This window comes from Nyctereutes procyonoides, unplaced genomic scaffold, assembly GCF_905146905.1.
Source record: "Nyctereutes procyonoides isolate TBG_1078 unplaced genomic scaffold, NYPRO_anot_genome, whole genome shotgun sequence".
In the NCBI taxonomy this organism is placed as follows: Eukaryota; Metazoa; Chordata; class Mammalia; order Carnivora; family Canidae; genus Nyctereutes; species Nyctereutes procyonoides.
Window position 1 is genome coordinate 13723789 of NW_026575133.1, and position 17660 is coordinate 13741448.

Consider the following 17660-nt stretch of genomic DNA (forward strand, 5'->3'; position numbering starts at 1 on the left):
TTCTTTCTGGTTTCGCAGAGGAGAGTAATTTCTAAGGGACTCCCTGATATCGGGGCAAGGAAGATCCAGTTTGGCTCCAGAATGGCACATTCGTGGCTCCAAAGACAAACATCTTCATTCTGCCTCATTAAGAAATTAGAAAATTTTTAAATAAATAAATAAATAATCACCTACCTTGGTCTTCACAGGAACCACCAGGACAACATTTTCAATGCGAATTCCAAAAGCCCCATCTTCATAATACCCCGGCTCTAAAAGAAATCAAACCCAGAAATTAAAAGCAGCCCATGATGGACACTTGCACACAGAGGGGAAGGGCTTGCTCCTGGAATGACAGTTCCACTCTGAAGGAGCAGGGGAAACAGGTCAAGAGCCCACTCAAGTCCAGCCGCAAGAGCCCAGAGATGCCTCCTCCATAAGGCTACCCCCAATAGGTACTCGAAGAACAGAAAGGTTCCAAAGTCCCTGAAAACAGGTGCCAGGGTAGGGAATACAATTACAGAGGGTTCACCAAATAAATCACTGGAGCACATTCATGAGACATAACGATGCAGGCATTAAAATTTATGCAGAGATCTGGTAATGATGTGGGAAAAGTAGTACATTAAGTAAGAAAGTAGAATACAAACAATAGGTCATCCAGTAGAATCGGAATGATTAGAAAAAAAAAGATACACACATATATAAAAGACCAAAAGCTATAACATCAAAATATTAAACAATGTTTCCCCCTAGGTAGTTGGATTCCAAATGATTTTCATCTTCCACACACTGTCCCACAGTCTCACCTTTTCTAGAATGAACACCTACCACTTTTATAATCATAAAAAGTTGTCTTGTTAAATTCAAGGTGACAAAGGGGGAAATTATATCCAATTTACTTTAAGATCATCAAAATATAAGAAACAACAGAGAGCCTCATACAGGCTCGAAGACCCGTGCACACCCTGGATGTGAGGGGCACTTACCATCAGTGACGATCATGCCTGCCTCCAAAGGCTCATCAGAAAAGGTTTTATAACTGATGCCACAAGGACCCTCGTGAACATTCAGAAAAGACCCAACACCATGTCCTGTTCCGTGCAGGTAATCCAGGCCAGAATCCCATAAAGCTGAGCGGGCAAACGAGTCAAGAAGGTGTCCTGAAAGACACATAAGAACCACTTGATGATATTTGTCCAGTACTTTTCAATTTGCAAAGCACTTTAGAGATTAGATTTATTATGCTTGGCTCCAGAAAATGAAACAGAAACCAACGTGTAAAAGTTACTGGAGGGCTCTGATTTCAACCCAGCGTAAGAAAGAATTAACAATCAGAGCTCCCAAAGACGGCCACTCCCCAGCCAGTCTGGAGCTCAGTCTGAAGCTAGAGAACTGTTTGTCCAGGAAGCCAGTGAAGGGGCTGGACACCTTGCTGCAGCTCAGGGTGTTGATGATACAGACATCCCCTTCCTGGCTCTGGGATCCTGAGGTTTCAGGATTACAAAGAGGAGACTCTAAACAGACTACAAGGAAATAGGTGCCAAGGGAGATGAATGCAGGCCCAATCTAAGCAGATCCAAGGCCCAGGGCTTGTCCACTCCCCATCCAATGCCCAGCCATCAGTCCTCAACTGGTATATATGTGAAGTCAGGTCCCCAGGAAAATAAATCCTGACAAGGATCCCAAAAGGAGGCAATGGTCCACTGAGGCAGGACAGATAGGAGGCTGTATCAACTTCCACTCAGGTCTGGAGGCCTTCAGCCCTGGCTGCTCTCTCCTGGGATCCACCCATGTCTCATCTAACACCTTAGGTGGTTAGGAGAGGTACACCACTGACGTCAGGCCCAAACCAAAGCCTGGCTCCCTGGGAGGTTCCCTGAGCTCAGTCAGTGGTTGTTCTAGGAGACTCCATGCAACACTAGCCCTGGCTGGGCCTGACATGACAAGAAAGGAAATGTTCTCCTACTCAAATTTAGACATGTTTGGTGCCTCAACAAGAAAAAGCCTGCCATATGACAGAAGGAACCACCTACCTTTGGTTCCAGTCGGGAAAACGGCTGCACTCACAGCTATGTGGCCCTTGAGGACATATGTGAAGCATTCCTGCCAAAGAAAACCCAGGGGGCATGTTGCAGAACGAGGACAAGATGCTTCGGTCCTGTAGTTTCCCGGCAGTTCAGAAAACCTTGCTTCTGAAGGTTTTTAGCAACACCACAGAGAAAATCAGAGTGAAAAGGAAAAACTCTGGTGGAAAAAAAAGGTGGGCCATGGGGCCGATTTTTTAGAAAATCTTGAAATTAAGTTTAGTTGAAAGAGAACTGTGAGAGAGATGAGCCCACAGGTCCTTCCCTTGTAAAGAACATTCTGATACACTTTGAGCCTGAGAAAGATGAGGAAAAGTAACAAAAAATCCTGATGACACCAGCTAACATTTACCGAGCTAGTCCCCTGTGCCAGGCATGGTACTAAGCACTGAACACTAAACCCCACACTCTATGCTGGCGATTCTGTTGTCACCCTCACTTGACACAGATGAACTAGCCTGCCAGTGGTGTAGCTCATAATTGGCAGCATCTGACCTTGAAGCCAAGTGGTCTTGCTCCAGCATCTGTGCCCCTTACCAATGTTATATTCAGAGCTTAGCCCTACTGCCTGGAAAAGAAGAGTGCTGCTTGGAAGGTTAGTGGCTTGCCAGTAAGGTACAGAACCAGGCATAAACCCACACCCTTCAATCTGGTCTCGAGCTCTTTAGCCTGCACAAAAGAGTCATGCCAAATGTATGTGGCACCGAGGTCAAATTCTTTTAAGGTGCTCGTGTCTACAAACAGATGAGGTACAAGACTAAAACTATGCAATCTGCTCTGCAGCTTGGCATAAAACTCTACCCCTGGGATAAACTTCCTATAGGAGCTCCCAGAAAAACAGATTCACTCAAGAGACTCAACCAACATTCACCTGGTAGGGACTGATGCAGGAACTTACCAGGGTCATGGCACCTTTACAACCAGCCCTGGAGGCAGGTATTCTTACCCCCATTTTTATGGAGGTGGTCTAAGTGCTTTAGGCAAGTCACAGGGCCAGTGTACAGCAGAGAAGACCTGAAGTCCAACCTCCAGACTCCTGGTGCACATCCCTCTACCTCACTGCCATCTCCCCTCCACGCCAGACAGCACAACCTAAGCAGTGTGTACCATTGCAGGGGGTGCCTGAGGTAAGCCATAGATGGAAATGCTGAACTTAAAAGAAGGCAGGTGGCTTTCAGAATCAAATCAAGACAGTTTGTAAAAAGCAGACGTTTCACTACCCCACTCCCATCTCCATAGAGATTTCCTGACTCAAGAGAACACTGATGCTGTGTAAACTGAAATCTGAGTGGCTCTGACCTTAGCAAACGGAATGCTTTTAAAATTTCTCCAGTAATTAATTAAATGGACATCACGAAGCAGATAAGCCAGGCTCCAGAGTAATGAGCTGTTTTTACTAACTCACAGACAAATTTTACTTCATTATACAATTGCTTTTCATAAAAGCAATGCCGTTCTTAAGAAAGCAGGGAGGGCTCTCTCGTTTTCTGCTCCAGCTTACCTTCTCATAGGCTGTAGGGGTCCCAAAATGCATGGTCCGTGTCACGTCTGTCGTCCCATCCCTTTCCAAAAGAAAGGACAGATTAGTGTTCACTAAAAATAAGCTTTTGCTCAGGGGCACCTGGGTGGTGCAGTCAGGCATCTGACTCTTGGTTTCACCTCAGGTCATGATCTCAGGGTCGTTGAGATCAAGCCCCACATCGGGCTCCATGCTCAGTGTGGAGTCTGCTTGAGATTCACTCTCTCCCTCTCCCTCTGCTCCTCCCCTCCTGCTTGTGGTCTTCTCTCTCTCTCTCAAATTAATAAATCTTTTTATAAATAAATAAAATGAAACAAAGTATGAATGCTAGGATGGTCGGAGGTAGTGAGAATGAACTCCGTCAGGCCCTGACATAAGCACTTTTGGTCTACAATGTGAGGACTGTCTCATCGGAGACACTATCATGGGGTTATAAATGAGGGGGAGGAGGACAAAGTAAATAGGAGCAAATAGGAGCCTGCTTCTATCAAAACAGGGCCAACCTCTAATTCCTCCCATCAGGACAGCAAAGACCCTAAAAATACACAAAGGCATCTCTTAGAGTGGACTAATTCACACCCCTAACATAGAAATGGGAATTTTGCAATCCTACTAAAATTTAAAACTGAACCATCTCAACACCCTGAGCTCTAAGCTATTATCATTAATGGTAACCAATGTGTCCCCAGGCTAGGCTGTCATTTCCACATATGTGGCGGACCCCACCAAATAATCAGGCTCTCCAGGGACACCTGGGTGGCTCAGTCGGTTAAGCATCCGAAGCCCCACGTAGGGCTCTGCACTTAGCAGCAGGTCAGTGAGATTCTTTCCTACTCCCTCTCCCTCTGCCCTTCCCTCCAATCTTGCTCTCATTCTCTTTCTCTCTCTAAAAAATAAATAAAATCTTTAAAAATAAAAAAAAAAAATACTCAGGCTCTCCATCAGCCACAGTCCCAACTGCAGTGGGAAACATTAAAAGGCCTGGCTTGTGCTCTCTTAATGCAGACAACACCTATTGCAGCTCCTTCTCCTGGGTTCCACATTCAGATCCAGCAAAATCTTGGGTTCTTCTCTGAGAAACTTTCTAGAGGCTGAGTATGAAAGCTGCGAGACATCAAGATGAAAATTCAGAAATTCAGGGGCAACCCTAGTTTCTCATTTACTCATTTAAAATTAATCCTTCACTTCGTAAGGCCCTGGGGCTGCTGCAAGTCCAGAGAGCTAGCACGCAGTTTATGAGCTATGGAAGAAGCCTTTCCAATGGTTTTGAAAGCTTGCTTTCAGTTATTTATTTAGTATTTAACAACTTCCGGCCAAGAACTAAACATTTCTATCAAACAGCCTTTTGTGGGAAGAGTCACCAATGGACAAGTTCAAGCAGGGGTGAAAAAAAGGACAAGACATGAGAATGATTCCATTAGTGCCTGGAGCAGAGTGAGATTCCCAGCTGAGCACCCTTGGCTGGAGCCTGGCTTGCTCCCTATTCAAGTTTTTTTACCCAACCCCAATCAAGCCCTAGTTCACTTACTTGTACTGAGCTCCCGAGTCAATCAGGTATACTTCATCTAGGGACAAGGTCCTATTCGTCTCAGGGACTGGCCTAAGAAAGTTAATTAAAAATTAATTATTCCACAAATTTATTTGCTGAATCTGGGAGAAGACATACAAGAGTTCCTTATACTACTCTTACAACTTATGTAAGTCTGAAATTATATCAAAATTAAAAGTTACCCACACAATTATTCCAAATAATTTAATCTTCTAGAACTACTCAAAGACCCAGTCAATCTATCTCCACAACTGGATAAAGAGCTCAAGAGAAGGAAGAAGAACGTATTTCTTCACATCTATCTCTATTTGTATCTGGAACAAAACAGGTATTCATGTAATAATTATAAAAGCTACAGAAATAATAATCAATAGATTCAAGAGGACCATGCTATAGTCCTGAAGACTGGGAATGGAGCGGCCAGGAGTCATTGTCTCTGGGTGTGGGAGTCCCAGGCCCCAGCCTCAGATTCCACATCAGGGGCCTCCCCTTGTGCTCCCCACACCACCAGACAGGCAGAAGGTAAATGTCTCAGTTTGGGAGAAAAACTAAAGGGATTTTAACTGGGAAAAGGAGTGGATCACAATGTTCTAATGCCAAAGCACTTTTTTTAAATGAACATGAAGTATTTTTAAAGAGTGATCTGATTTCCAGATAGTACCACTGCACTGGGAAATGCTAAAGGGAGTAATCCAAGTCTCTGTCCTGCATCTGAGAGAAGGACTCCTTCATTTCCAGGCACCACCTCCTCTCTTCAGCACCAAGGGCATCAGTGGTCACACCCAAGCCAAACGACTGAGAAAGACAATCAGATATGGAACCAGCTCCAGCGCCCTGCTTCTCAACAGGCTTCCCACAGCCCACAGGGTAAAAATGCCAAAGCAGAAGCAGACTTCTCCCCCTCCTTGATCTGAAATTTTTTCATGTGTTAATTATATGCAAAATTCTAGAATAGTATCCAGCCAAGAAATTCATCACCTGAATTAAACATAAGACAAAAAAAAACTGAAGTCCTTTTTACATTTTAATTTTGGAACAGAAGCATTAATGTAAGAGAACTGCACAATCACATCTGTGACTGTCTCCCACACACCGCTTCAAAATTTGCCCCAAGACTAAAAGGTCTAAAAGCAATTATTAAAATGGGGGGGGGGCAGGGATCTCTGCCTATATACAGCCCAGTGAGACAGACCAAGCATTCCTCCACTGATTGTGTATATCACAGACATGAAGCAAAGAACTCAAAATGCTCAACACAAGGCAAAGCCATTCGACTGGACAAATCTGAAGCTAGAGCCTAATGACCAAGCCAAGTTTCATTTCCCAAACTCATCAGTGCTCCTCCCATCTCAGAGAACAGGGAACGCTCTGTGCTGTGAGTCCACAGGATCTTGCACATCATCTGCTGATATTCCCCATAGGCTGGGTGCCAAGCTTCAAGCCCGCAGGGAGGAAAGAAAGGGTGCTACTTACCTCCCTTATCACAAGAGGATGCTCAATAACCTAGTGATAAGTTTTTCAGTAAGGAGGTGATGGATGGAGCTCACAAGATGTTTGGACTCATACATCAAGAAGGCTACCATTATCAGGAAAGACAAACACTAAAATATTCTGATCACCATGATCAAGAGCTATGAATACAGCTTTTGTGACCTCAGAAAGGAAAGAGGGGACAACCCATTTGACTATATCATGGAGAAGATCAATGCCATACACCTGAGGTCAAGGCTCCCAAAAGGCAGAGACTTGGAGATTTAGAGGAAACAAGAGATAACAAGTCCTCATGTCCCATATAAGAACAGTTTCAACAGACACATAGAGGTGGGCATTGGGGCCTCTGGTAAAATAATGTCTCTCCCCTGCTCAGGCTTCTGTGCAGAAGCAGCAGCAAAGCCAGGCAGCGTGCTCCTCCGCATGCCTTACGCGTAGTGAATGATGGCGCCATTGGGTCCCGTACTGGAAATCGTTGGGAAGCTCAGGTCCACAAAGTCAGCCTGTTGCCTAGAACAGAAAGGCACAGAGAGCAAAGCGGCTTAAAGGATTTTATTGTGCCAAGAATCAGGGCCCTCTCAGCCTCATTTAACTTGCCAAAGAAATAACCATAAGGTTCATGCCCCCACACCCCCACACATGGTTCCTTACCTGCGAAATTCCTCGGCTTTGTCAGCAGCTGAGATCTCGGACACACCACCTTTGGGCACCTATTAAGAGAGTTGCTTATAAAGTATCTGGGGCAATATATCAATGCATTTCGTACATATTAAAGGGCATGCATTAAAAGCTTTTTTCTTCACTTCCCATGTCCCAACTTTCTACCTACAGGACACAGCTGATGTCTCATCTTTAATAAGGAGGGAATTTCCAAAGACTCTTATCAAAGCTATCTAAAGTAGAAGGGTTTCTATCCTTTCAATTTTTCATTCAACTATTTGCCTCTGTGTTATGCCCTAAAACCTCCCCAAACAATCCATCTAAGTTTAAAAATTCAAAAGCATCTCCTGCTAGGATATCGTCCTAAAAAAGTCATCCTAAATAAAAAGATAAACACAAAGATAGTATTACAAGCTGATAATAGCACAAAAAAAAATGCTCTAAATACTTGAAAATAGGAGGAATGGCAAATTGGTCTAACCACTAAACACAACCTCTCTATTTGGATCCATTTTTCTGTTGCTATTGTTTTTTGTTTTTTTGTGGTTTTGAGTGTAGTTGACACACAATGCTATGTTAGTTTCAGGTATACAACAGTGATTCAACATCTCTGCGTTACGTTATGCTCACTACAAGTGTAGCTACCATCTGTCACCACACAATGCTTCTACAATTTGGATCCTTTTTAAAGGCCTCAAAGCACATGGAAAATGCTCACACTATGGTACTAAGTGAATAAAATAAAATACAAAATCATATCTATACACTGAGAGACATGTAAAATTGATTTACACAGAACAACAACAGCCAGAGGGAATAAAATAGTTACACAGGTGGGAGTAAGGGTGATACTCTTTTTCCAATTTAAGCTACTTTTAAAGAGTTGTTTATATAACACTTAAAGGGAACATGAGATTGTTTAATAACAGCACAAAGCAATCCCCCTGCTGTCAACCATAAGGAATGAAAAGGCAAGAAATTCATGGCCGAAGAGTCAATATACTATCCAGAGTTTTATATCTCAAATTGAAGTCTAAAATGTACGCAAAGATCTTTTTTCTCTTAATACAATCAGCTTGCCTATAATATTATTGTGAGTCATTTTTCCTTATAATGAAATTCCACTTATAAGACAATGCCTTGACCCAAAAAAGGATTCCTCTCAGTTAAGGAAATTCTTTCTCATCAATGTTACTAGTTTCAACAATTAAAAAAAAATTCTAAATACACACCAAATTTCCTGAAAGAACTACCAAGAAAGAGTACTAAAATTAGATCAAGACCTTAGACCTCCGGGTCACCAGAGCACAGAGAGGGCCACGGTTAGAGTCACACGTTTACAGCTTCTGAATAATCTACAGCCACATGGTAAACAAAGACTAAGAACCAACCTCTTTCTCCAGCCAGTTAAAGAGTTCACAGAGGGCAACAGCATCTTTAATCTGTGCAAACAATGGAGACATTTTTTTTAAAGTTATTACTGCAAATCAGCTGGGCAAATTCAGAGCCCAGCCCTAGCAGGATACTGAGAAGGCTGGACCCACAGGGCACGCCCTCCAGCCATCAGGACTTTTCATGCAGGCACTCCCTGTAAACAATTGGGCAGCAATTCCCACCAGCAGGGAAAGGGCTCCTCTGCTGCTCAGGAGCTCAGGCACAACCAGGAAAGGCCCTCCCAGAGAACAGGGGCAAATCCCTCAGCGGTCAAGCCACTGGCAAAAGCCATCTGTGGGCCTCGCATCCTTCTAGACCCACCGCTGGCCTTAAAACATATGCTGGGCCTTTTAAGAGACATCATCATCAATGCCTTTTTTTGTGGTGTATGTTAGACTCTGTAAAGATCTAGCCCACTGAGTGTTTGATTTCATTCTCTCCTTAACACTGGAAGGGTCAGAGAATTTCTGACCTTGTGCCAGGCTCAAAGCCACGCGGCAGGTGAGGGACTGGGATGGGCCTTCTGACACCCCCTCTTCTGCACAAGCTGCTTTACTCACGTGAGCTCGTCTCATGCCGTCTGATTCAGCAGAATTCTTCACAGCTTTGGCAATGCAGATGGGGGTGTAAGGCATACAGCATCGATGATCCTAGGGGCACAAGGAGCGGTATGGGAAATCAAACCCGGCTCCACGCACCCCAGGCTAAGGCAGGCACGGCTTCACCCAGCACATCACACGTAAGACAAATCATGTGAAGAGCTCCCACTCAGGACCCACCTCGCTGTGCCTGGGGATTGAAGACCCACCCCTTTCAGTTGAGGACTCTGAGCATGACGAAAGGGGCTTGAGCTCTTCCAAAAAGATGAAGTCCATCAAACAGAGTATTTATCTTCTATTGCCCCCATCCTCAGCTCTTAGACACTGCTGGCTGCCAGCCATCAGGAAGATACTGCTTTTCAAGCCTCCATGGTCATGGTCATGGTCATGGTCATGGTCATGGTCAGACTTCACTAACGATCAAAGCTTGACCGAAATAACCCCTTTCTTGCTGCACAAAGGAGGCTTTTTCCCATTGTCTGAGGACCACATGACCACTCCTTCCTCTATCTTGTTCCAGGATCACACATCACCTGCTCTTCATGGTATGGGAAGACCCTATCCAATTTAAGAATGAGTTGGAACCCAGCCCTGTGTTATGGGAGAGGGATTCAGGACCACATCTGTGCTCTTGTACAGAGCTTGTTGAAAGGCATTCATTCTCTCCAATCTCATTCCCTCACCCTCACATGTAGACCTCCTGAAACAAAGAAAGCAGGCATGACCCCCAAACTCAGGTCAAGACTGACTCACACGTACTATGAGGGTGGTAGGGTACACTCACAAGGTAGGTCTAGCGGGCCAGGCCTAGGCTTTTCCCAGGATGGGCAGAGAGGGGATACCCCTGGGCTTGCCAAAGGCCACTTGCAGCCAGAGGCCCAGGGAAGAACAGTTGAAAAGGCTACATACATCCAAGGTGGCCTGGATTACAGTCCTGCCTTGAGCCCTAGTGAAAATGAGCAGACAGGTGTCCACTGCTTAGCACTACCCAGCAGGGACTCAGTAAAGGGCAAGGCTATCACTATCATTTGACCTTCAACCAGTCTCTAACTTCCCATGCCACTCTGGGTCCCCAGCCTCCTTAGCTGGTAAATGTGGTAGCGAAGGGGCATATGTTGTGTTTCAGGTGTTCTCATACCACCTACTAAGCTCCCACCCTGGCTGCCTACCCTCTAGACCTTTATTTACTTAATACTTCTTTAGAGCATCTTTAAATCAACTTTGTTAAACTCTGTCTTAAGAAATAATTTTTATAACATCATGGTCTCATATGCTAGAAATATTTTTTTCTAGTGTACACTAAATTGCTTTTAAAACAGATAACATGGGCAGCCCGGGTGGCTCAGCAGTTTAGTGCCACCTTCAGCCCAGGGCATGATCCTGGAGACCCAGGATCAAGTCCCACGTCAAGCTCCCTGCATGGAGCCTGCTTCTCCCTCTGCCTGTGTCTCTACCCCTCTCTCTCTCTCTCTCTCTGTCTCTCATGAATAAATAAAATCTTTAAAAACATAAAATACAAAAATAAAACAGGTAACACTTAAATAAACCTAAGCATTCATATTTACCACCTAAGATCCTCTCTCATGCTACATTTTGGAAAACACAGAAGACTCAATGAGTTCTAAGGGCCCTCAGACCCTCAAGATGGCTCCAGCCCAAAGGGCTCCTTTAGGGACAATGACCTGTCATCCCTGACCTGACAGCCAGTCCCAGAGACGTCCAGAACAACCTCTGTTTCAAAGACAAAGCTGCAGGATGCCAGAACTGGGAAGGGGCTGGCAGCTGGTAGGTGCAGGCTTTGAACGGGCCTCAGCAGGGTTACCAACCTTGGGGATGGCCTCGCTCACGGCATAGCTGGCCTTGTCGCTGACCCACACTTTCTCCCTTGGGGAGAGATTGGCACACAGAGCCTTGAGCTCGCTCAGGATGGACTTGTAGGGAAGCACCTGGATTCTGTATTCGGCTTCCAGGCCCAAGTCAAAAAGCAGGTGCTCCTTCACACTGGGGTCATCTATGCGGTCACCATCAATGAAGAGCCTGCAGAGAAGCGAGAAGTGAGGTGGCAGAGAAAAGAGGGCATGTGAGCGAGAGGGAGGAACGTGGGCCCACAAATACAACAGGCTCCATCTTTTAGCAATCAAAACCAAGCAGCTTCTCCTTCTCCGTGTTCCTTTCCCACATCCTGTTCACCAAGTTGTCTCTATCCCTGTGTATGTTATATCCGTCCACCTCGTTCCTCCAGCCAGGACCTGGGCACTGTCCCCGATGTCCTTCCTTCCCTCCACTAAGATCTCTAGACCTATAGTCTAAATCCCATCCAATCTGTCCACCTTTGACTCCAGCCCTGCCCAGTCACAGGCCAGGTTCACGCTGCCACCATCCCCCTGCTGGATTTGTGCCACAGCCTCCTAGCTGGTCTCCCTGGATCCAATCTTGCCCCTAGCCATCCCATGTTCACTGCCATAGTATTCTCTATGATTTGCAAACCCAATCATGTGGTTTCTTGTGAAAAATCCATTCAACAGCTCCCCAGTGTCCTCAGAACAAAGGTCGGAGCTCCTGGACTTGGCTTACAGGCCTTCCTTTCCATGGCCCCTGCTCGTCTTCCGGCCTCACACTCCCATGTTCCAACCACACTAAGCCACTCCAGGTCACAGCCATCGTGCTCTCCCCTGCCCAGAGCCACTGACAATGCTGTTCTCCTTTGCTTAGATCACCATTCCTCATGGCCCCCATTCACCTAACCAGCTCACATGTGCCCTTGATCTCTGCTTCAGTATTACTTGTCAGTCTCCTGTGACCCCCAAGTTTAGGCCAGGCCCCATATCCATCCCACTGACAAGTCAGTGCCCACTTACATGCCTGAACCCCCTGAAGAGACACTCATCTCCCCAACTCTAGCCCCAGACCCTATCTGTCTGATGTAACCTAGCAGCCAACAGAGACTCTAGAAACTCATAAATGTTATGTGAATAAAGAGAGCCATCCGGATAGAAGCACAACCACAAGAAGGTCACAAGCAATTCCTTGGCAGATAAATAGACAATTCAACAAGGCATAACCATCTTCCTGTGTCATTTCTGACCTTTGAACGCCTGAGTTTATCTGAATTGTGTACCCAGGATTGTAGCACTGAGCCTATCCATCCCTTTGCGCTGGCTGCTACAAAACCTAGAATCCAGTGTATGGCCTGACCAAGACTTTGCAGCAGGAATCTTGTGAACTAACCTCATTCCAGTTTTGTTCTGATGTCCCTGCCTATTTTTTTTTTCATCTCCTAGTATTAGAGATACTTTCATGGATTTCAAGTCATCTGGAAGATTAAGAAAGAGGCGAGATGTAAAAAACACCTACTGTGTAGGAAGATCAGAAGGGAAAGGGGGAGAGAGGCAGGAAAAGGGAAAAGCAACGCATCAGCAGGACCTCAGGCAGCGATGGGGTTGACCAGGAAGGGAGACAGAGCATCTGAGGAGCTGTGTGGAAGGAACGACTTTCCCGTGTGGGGCAAACACTCACATGATCGTCTCCAATCCTATGACTGCATAGGAGAAAAACACGGGATTGTGCTCCACGTCCGATCCTCGGAGATTGAACAGCCCTTAAAAAAAAAAAAAAAAAAAAAGACTCTGTCACCTGCCTGACTTGAGATTTTAACAGGAATTTTTAAGTACTTTGGCATCCATGGAAGGCTTCTACAGAAGGATTCAGTGACACTCCTCTCTCAGAAAAGCAGGAAACCTCGTTTCCTGGTTTTACCTCTGAGCTGCAGTTGCTCATGTCCACCAAACGATGGCACCAGATCTGTTCCTTATGCTCCCACAGCACTGCCCCGGGAACGGAATGCAATGGAAGTTAGTCAAAAAACAGGCAAATTACCCTCCAAACAAAAGAGTTGAAATGGTCTGCCTGGTGGTGACCGGCCAAGCCTGGCCTTGCCACAGGGAAAACCTTTGGCACTCCCAAGTAAAGGGAAAAGGGCCAAGCACTCTCTCCCTTCTGAAGACATAGGGTAGAAAAACTGAGACCCACCCACGATGAGGGAGCTCAAAGAAGGCCCTCTGGCTAAGAGTCGAGGAGCTCCTCAGAGGCGGAACTTCCCAGCACAGGAACAAAAGCATTGAGTCAGCAGGACTTAGGCCCATGAATGAAACCCAAATCCAAGCCCACCCAAGGGTAAACTGTGGTACCAAACCAGAGTGGAGGACCTGCCTAGAGCCAGTGTCAACGGGCGTTTGGGGAAGTCATTGTATGTTTAAGAAGTACAGGGGCCAGCAGAGACCATAGCTATGCTCCCATAGCTTCCAGCTGCCTAATTCTTGCTCTCCCGAAGAACATAATGTTAAAAAGACCCTGGTGAGAAAAGAACTGCCTCTATTTTAAAATAATGGCCTCTCACAGTAAAGCAATGAAGCAATGTTTTTTACCTATCGGACTAGCACTTTTTAAAAAATGACAGTATCTGGGACTGGCAAGGGTGTGCCAGGACAGGCATATTCATATCCACCGTAAACATTTCTGGCAGGTAACTGGCAAGATGGGTCCAAAGCCCTACCACGTACATACCCTCTAACCCGTAATGCCACCCCTAAAAGCCAACCACAAATATAAGAAAATAATCAGAAATATACAGAGATTCTGATGTACTAAGATTTTGATGGTAGCATCATAATAAAGTCATGGGAAAATCAAAAATAACCCAAAGGCCATCCTTAGGGGAATGGTTAAGTAAGTTATGGAGAACCATATGATGGGATATTTATATTTACTTAAATTATGATTATATATGCTTAGAGTATACAGAGACATTAGAAAAATCAAGCTATAAGACATATATGCACAAAATATTAATAGTGATTATCTCTAGGTAACAAAATTATAGTGGATATTTTTCTCTTCTTTTTATTTCCTCTACATTTTCCACAATAAGAATGTGTTTGGGGCAGCCCGGGTGGTTCAGCGGTTTAGCGTCACCTTCAGCCCAGGGTGTGATCCTGGAGTCCTAGGATCAAGTCTCGCATCGGGCTCCCTATGTGGAGCCTGCTTCTCCTTCTGCCTGTGTCTCTGCCTCTCTCTCTCCCTCTCTCTGTGTCTCTCATGAATAAATAAATAAAATCTTAAAAATAAAAAAAAAGTTGGTAAAGAATTTTCAGTTCCTGAGTTTTCTGATGTAGAAATATTTCTAGAACATCCCCACTGTGAAGACCTGTATTTCCAGGAAAAGTGTAGAGAAAAAAAAATAATCTCCTATGATGCCATTTCTACAGCTGGAGAGACATATGAATGTTGACAGACACAAAATGTTGGGAAGAAATGTCCTTCCTTGGTGGTGTCATAGTCCTGAAGAGACTGGCCAGAGGTGGATATCACAGATTTCACATCAGCCCCAGGCTATAATACCACTCTGAGCCAAGCTATGACCCTTTCTCCCATTCTCTGTCATTCTTTCTCCATCCTACTTGGTGTATTGGGTACTCATTTGCTGACGTGGTCTTTTGTCTATTCCCTGGCCACTCAGAAAGCAGACTGGCGTGAACACCCAGATTCCAAGAGAACCAAGGGAGAGACCAGGTAATGTGCCCACACAGTAGAGCCAGAGCACTTACACGCAACCTCATCCAGGGCAGTGACCACAAACCACACGACATTCCTCTCAGCCATTTTCAACCGAAGGTCTGCAACCTTGTCCTTCCAGGAGATGCCTGCAAGAAACAAATGTGCTTGTGACTCTGGCCCTACACGGGAGCCAAGTGAAAGAACCCATCCCAAACATTCTTACCCAGGCCATTTATACAGAGCATGCTGCCTGAGGAAACAGGAGGCCTGGACTCAAGCTTCTTGTCCAAGCCTGTTGACTTTCAAGAGCCCTGACGGCCTCACTCACAAAATTAATGCATTTGTTCATCCAACAAATGTCTCTGAAGTATCTAGACTTCATGGGCATAGATACCTGCCAGACATTGTGCTCATCACTGCAGTCACAGCTCTAAGCAATACCCAGCCCCTGCCCTCATGGGGCTTACAATTTAGAAGGAAAGACAATCAATACAGCAATAGTTATCTTGTGTCAAGACTGAATAGCGGCAGAAGCACAGGGAGCTATGAGAAGATACTGCCCAGCAGAGAAAACTCATCCAGGCTTAGAGGCCCAGGGGAATATCACCCACCACTTGACATTCTTGGAGCTGAGAGACTCGCCTCATGGTGCTAAGACCTAGGAACTCCCTGCAATCTGACTCTGTGACTATTAACTTCCAAATCACCCTTGTCCCATCATAGCCAGGGGCTGGCTCCCTGCAGTTCTCCAGATGAAACTGCAGCCCTAGAGAGGCGCACCCCTTCACCACCACTATCACCACCATCACCATGAAACAGCATGAAACAGCACTGACAGCTCAGGTTACAAGCCTGCCCCTGGGAACTGGGGAACCATCTGGTTCACCCAACACCTGGCACAGTGTCCTGCACGTAGGAGTCACTCACGTTTGCTGACCAAAAGTCTTACCCCCAACATCTGTTCTCCCCTCTCGTACAAGTAATAGGTCGGAGCCTCTGAGTCAGTTAAAAAAAAAAAAATTCAAAACATGCTCGTGGAAAATGTTTAGCTGACCCCAGGCCACTCACTGGACCGATCCCCCTCAGTCTGTGATCCCCTCCGGTGAGGGCGTCACAGGGAAAGCAAGCTGGGGGCTGCCCCCGCAACCATCACGGCTTTGAAGATCAGCTCGGGAATGCTGTTTAAAACTTGGCAAGAGCCTGGGCTGTAATGCTTTCTTCCCAGGACCCCTCTGGGCAATCTGCCTACATTCCAGACATCCCCCATCCACCTCTCCTCTTCTGTTTCTACCGCACAGCTCTCTCCCCTGCAGCCCCACCTCCCTGGCCTCTCTCTGCATCCCTCACTGTTCTATAAATCCACACTTTCAGCTCCCACCAACAGTTCACTACTTGCTCTTCACCAACCACTAATATACAGGCCAAAGAAACCCACCCACAACCCAAAGCCTCTAAAGCAGAAGGTTCTAGATACAGGGTGGGGGGCCTAGGAAGGTAAACCTCCAAATGCGGGTGGAAGAAGAGGAAATGGAACCTAGAAAGCCCCCAGCCCTGTTTCCACTATCAGACTTGTTAGAGGCAGTTAGCAACAGAGTGGTAAAAAAGCCATCTTAGCAGAGGCCAAAGGTCTGCCCAGAAGAGCGTGGCAAGCATAAATTATGCAAATAAGTGGCAAGTAGGTGGCCACTGTGGAAACAAATAAAGCTCCTGCTTTCATCAAATACCGCACTGTGCCAGGGTGAAGCAAAACCGCCCACCAGCCTGGCTGGATTCTGATTCAGAGGACTGGGATGGGGACAATGGTGACGGGCAGGGAACAAGGGCTGGGGGCCCTGTTGGGCGCAGCAGGGTTCTGACCTGTGTAATCCAGGCCCAGTGCGAGGAGGGGCTTGCACGGGCGCTCAGGACGGTCTGTCCAGATTTTGTCCACAAGGTTCTCCTTGACAGGAATGAGGTGGTGGCCTGCACTTCTCAGAACCTTGGCCATCTTCTTCCAGTAATCTGGGGAGAAATACACGTAGCCCAACCATACATGAACCAAATGCCATTTCAGCTAAGGCAGGCAGCAGTGCCTTCTGAAAAGCGGTCCTCCCGTGGCCTAGCACTGGGTATGCAGGATGAGTGTAAAAAGGTTATTTTCACCAGCAACAGCCTTCCCCTGCCTCTCTGCCAAAACTCTTCTCTTCACCTTGACCTTTATCATGACATCAAGTCATGCTGAGCCCCTAAATGATCCAAGTCCACAAGCAAACAAAGGGAATGGAGAAGCATCTAGAATCCACTTCCTCCCCCACACTGGAAGGACCCCAGCTCACTCACCTGTAGGAATGATCAGTGGGTCCACACCAACCCTGGATCCTTCAGGAAGTACACTCACCAGCCAGTCTTCCTGAGTTGGTGTGTCCTTCAGACCTACCAAGGGAAGAACATGTAAGAAACAATTCCCAATGGACCCAAGCTCATAGTCCTACCCAAAGGATGCACTTCACCAACATCATGATCCTAGGGTCTTTATGAAGCACCTTCTATATGGTAGGTTGGCAGCACTTAAAGAACCCAAACTTTGCTTAATCCTGGAAGATTGCAAGAAGGATAAGATGATGTATTTAAAAAGTATATGATGGCCTGGGTGCCATAAGGGGTGCCTGGGTGGTACAGCTGGTTAAGCGTCCAACTCCTGGTTTCAGCTCAGGTCATGATCTCAGGTTTGTGGAATCAAGCCGATGTCAGGCTCTGTGCTCAGCAGAGTCCACTTAAGAGTCCTTCTCCCTCTCCCTCTGCCCCTCACA

At 46.1% G+C, this 17660-nt stretch overlaps 1 protein-coding gene across 4 annotated transcripts in view; it reads right to left on the bottom strand.

The window, feature by feature from the left end:
- The window catches only part of XPNPEP1 (X-prolyl aminopeptidase 1), a 54982-nt gene that overhangs the window by 5069 nt on the left and 32253 nt on the right, over window positions 1-17660 (bottom strand). For all 4 annotated transcript variants that reach the window (XM_055299812.1, XM_055299815.1, XM_055299813.1 and 1 more), the window contains exons 6-19: window positions 17191-17283; window positions 16729-16872; window positions 14922-15017; window positions 12835-12916; window positions 11145-11355; window positions 9280-9369; window positions 8677-8727; window positions 7277-7335; window positions 7058-7135; window positions 5114-5185; window positions 3568-3628; window positions 2016-2085; window positions 969-1142; window positions 175-251 (exon numbers count right to left, since the gene is read on the bottom strand). In XM_055299812.1, coding sequence (XP_055155787.1) covers window positions 175-251; window positions 969-1142; window positions 2016-2085; window positions 3568-3628; window positions 5114-5185; window positions 7058-7135; window positions 7277-7335; window positions 8677-8727; window positions 9280-9369; window positions 11145-11355; window positions 12835-12916; window positions 14922-15017; window positions 16729-16872; window positions 17191-17283 — 1358 coding nt within the window. The remainder of the gene's footprint in view (window positions 1-174; window positions 252-968; window positions 1143-2015; window positions 2086-3567; window positions 3629-5113; window positions 5186-7057; window positions 7136-7276; window positions 7336-8676; window positions 8728-9279; window positions 9370-11144; window positions 11356-12834; window positions 12917-14921; window positions 15018-16728; window positions 16873-17190; window positions 17284-17660) is intronic.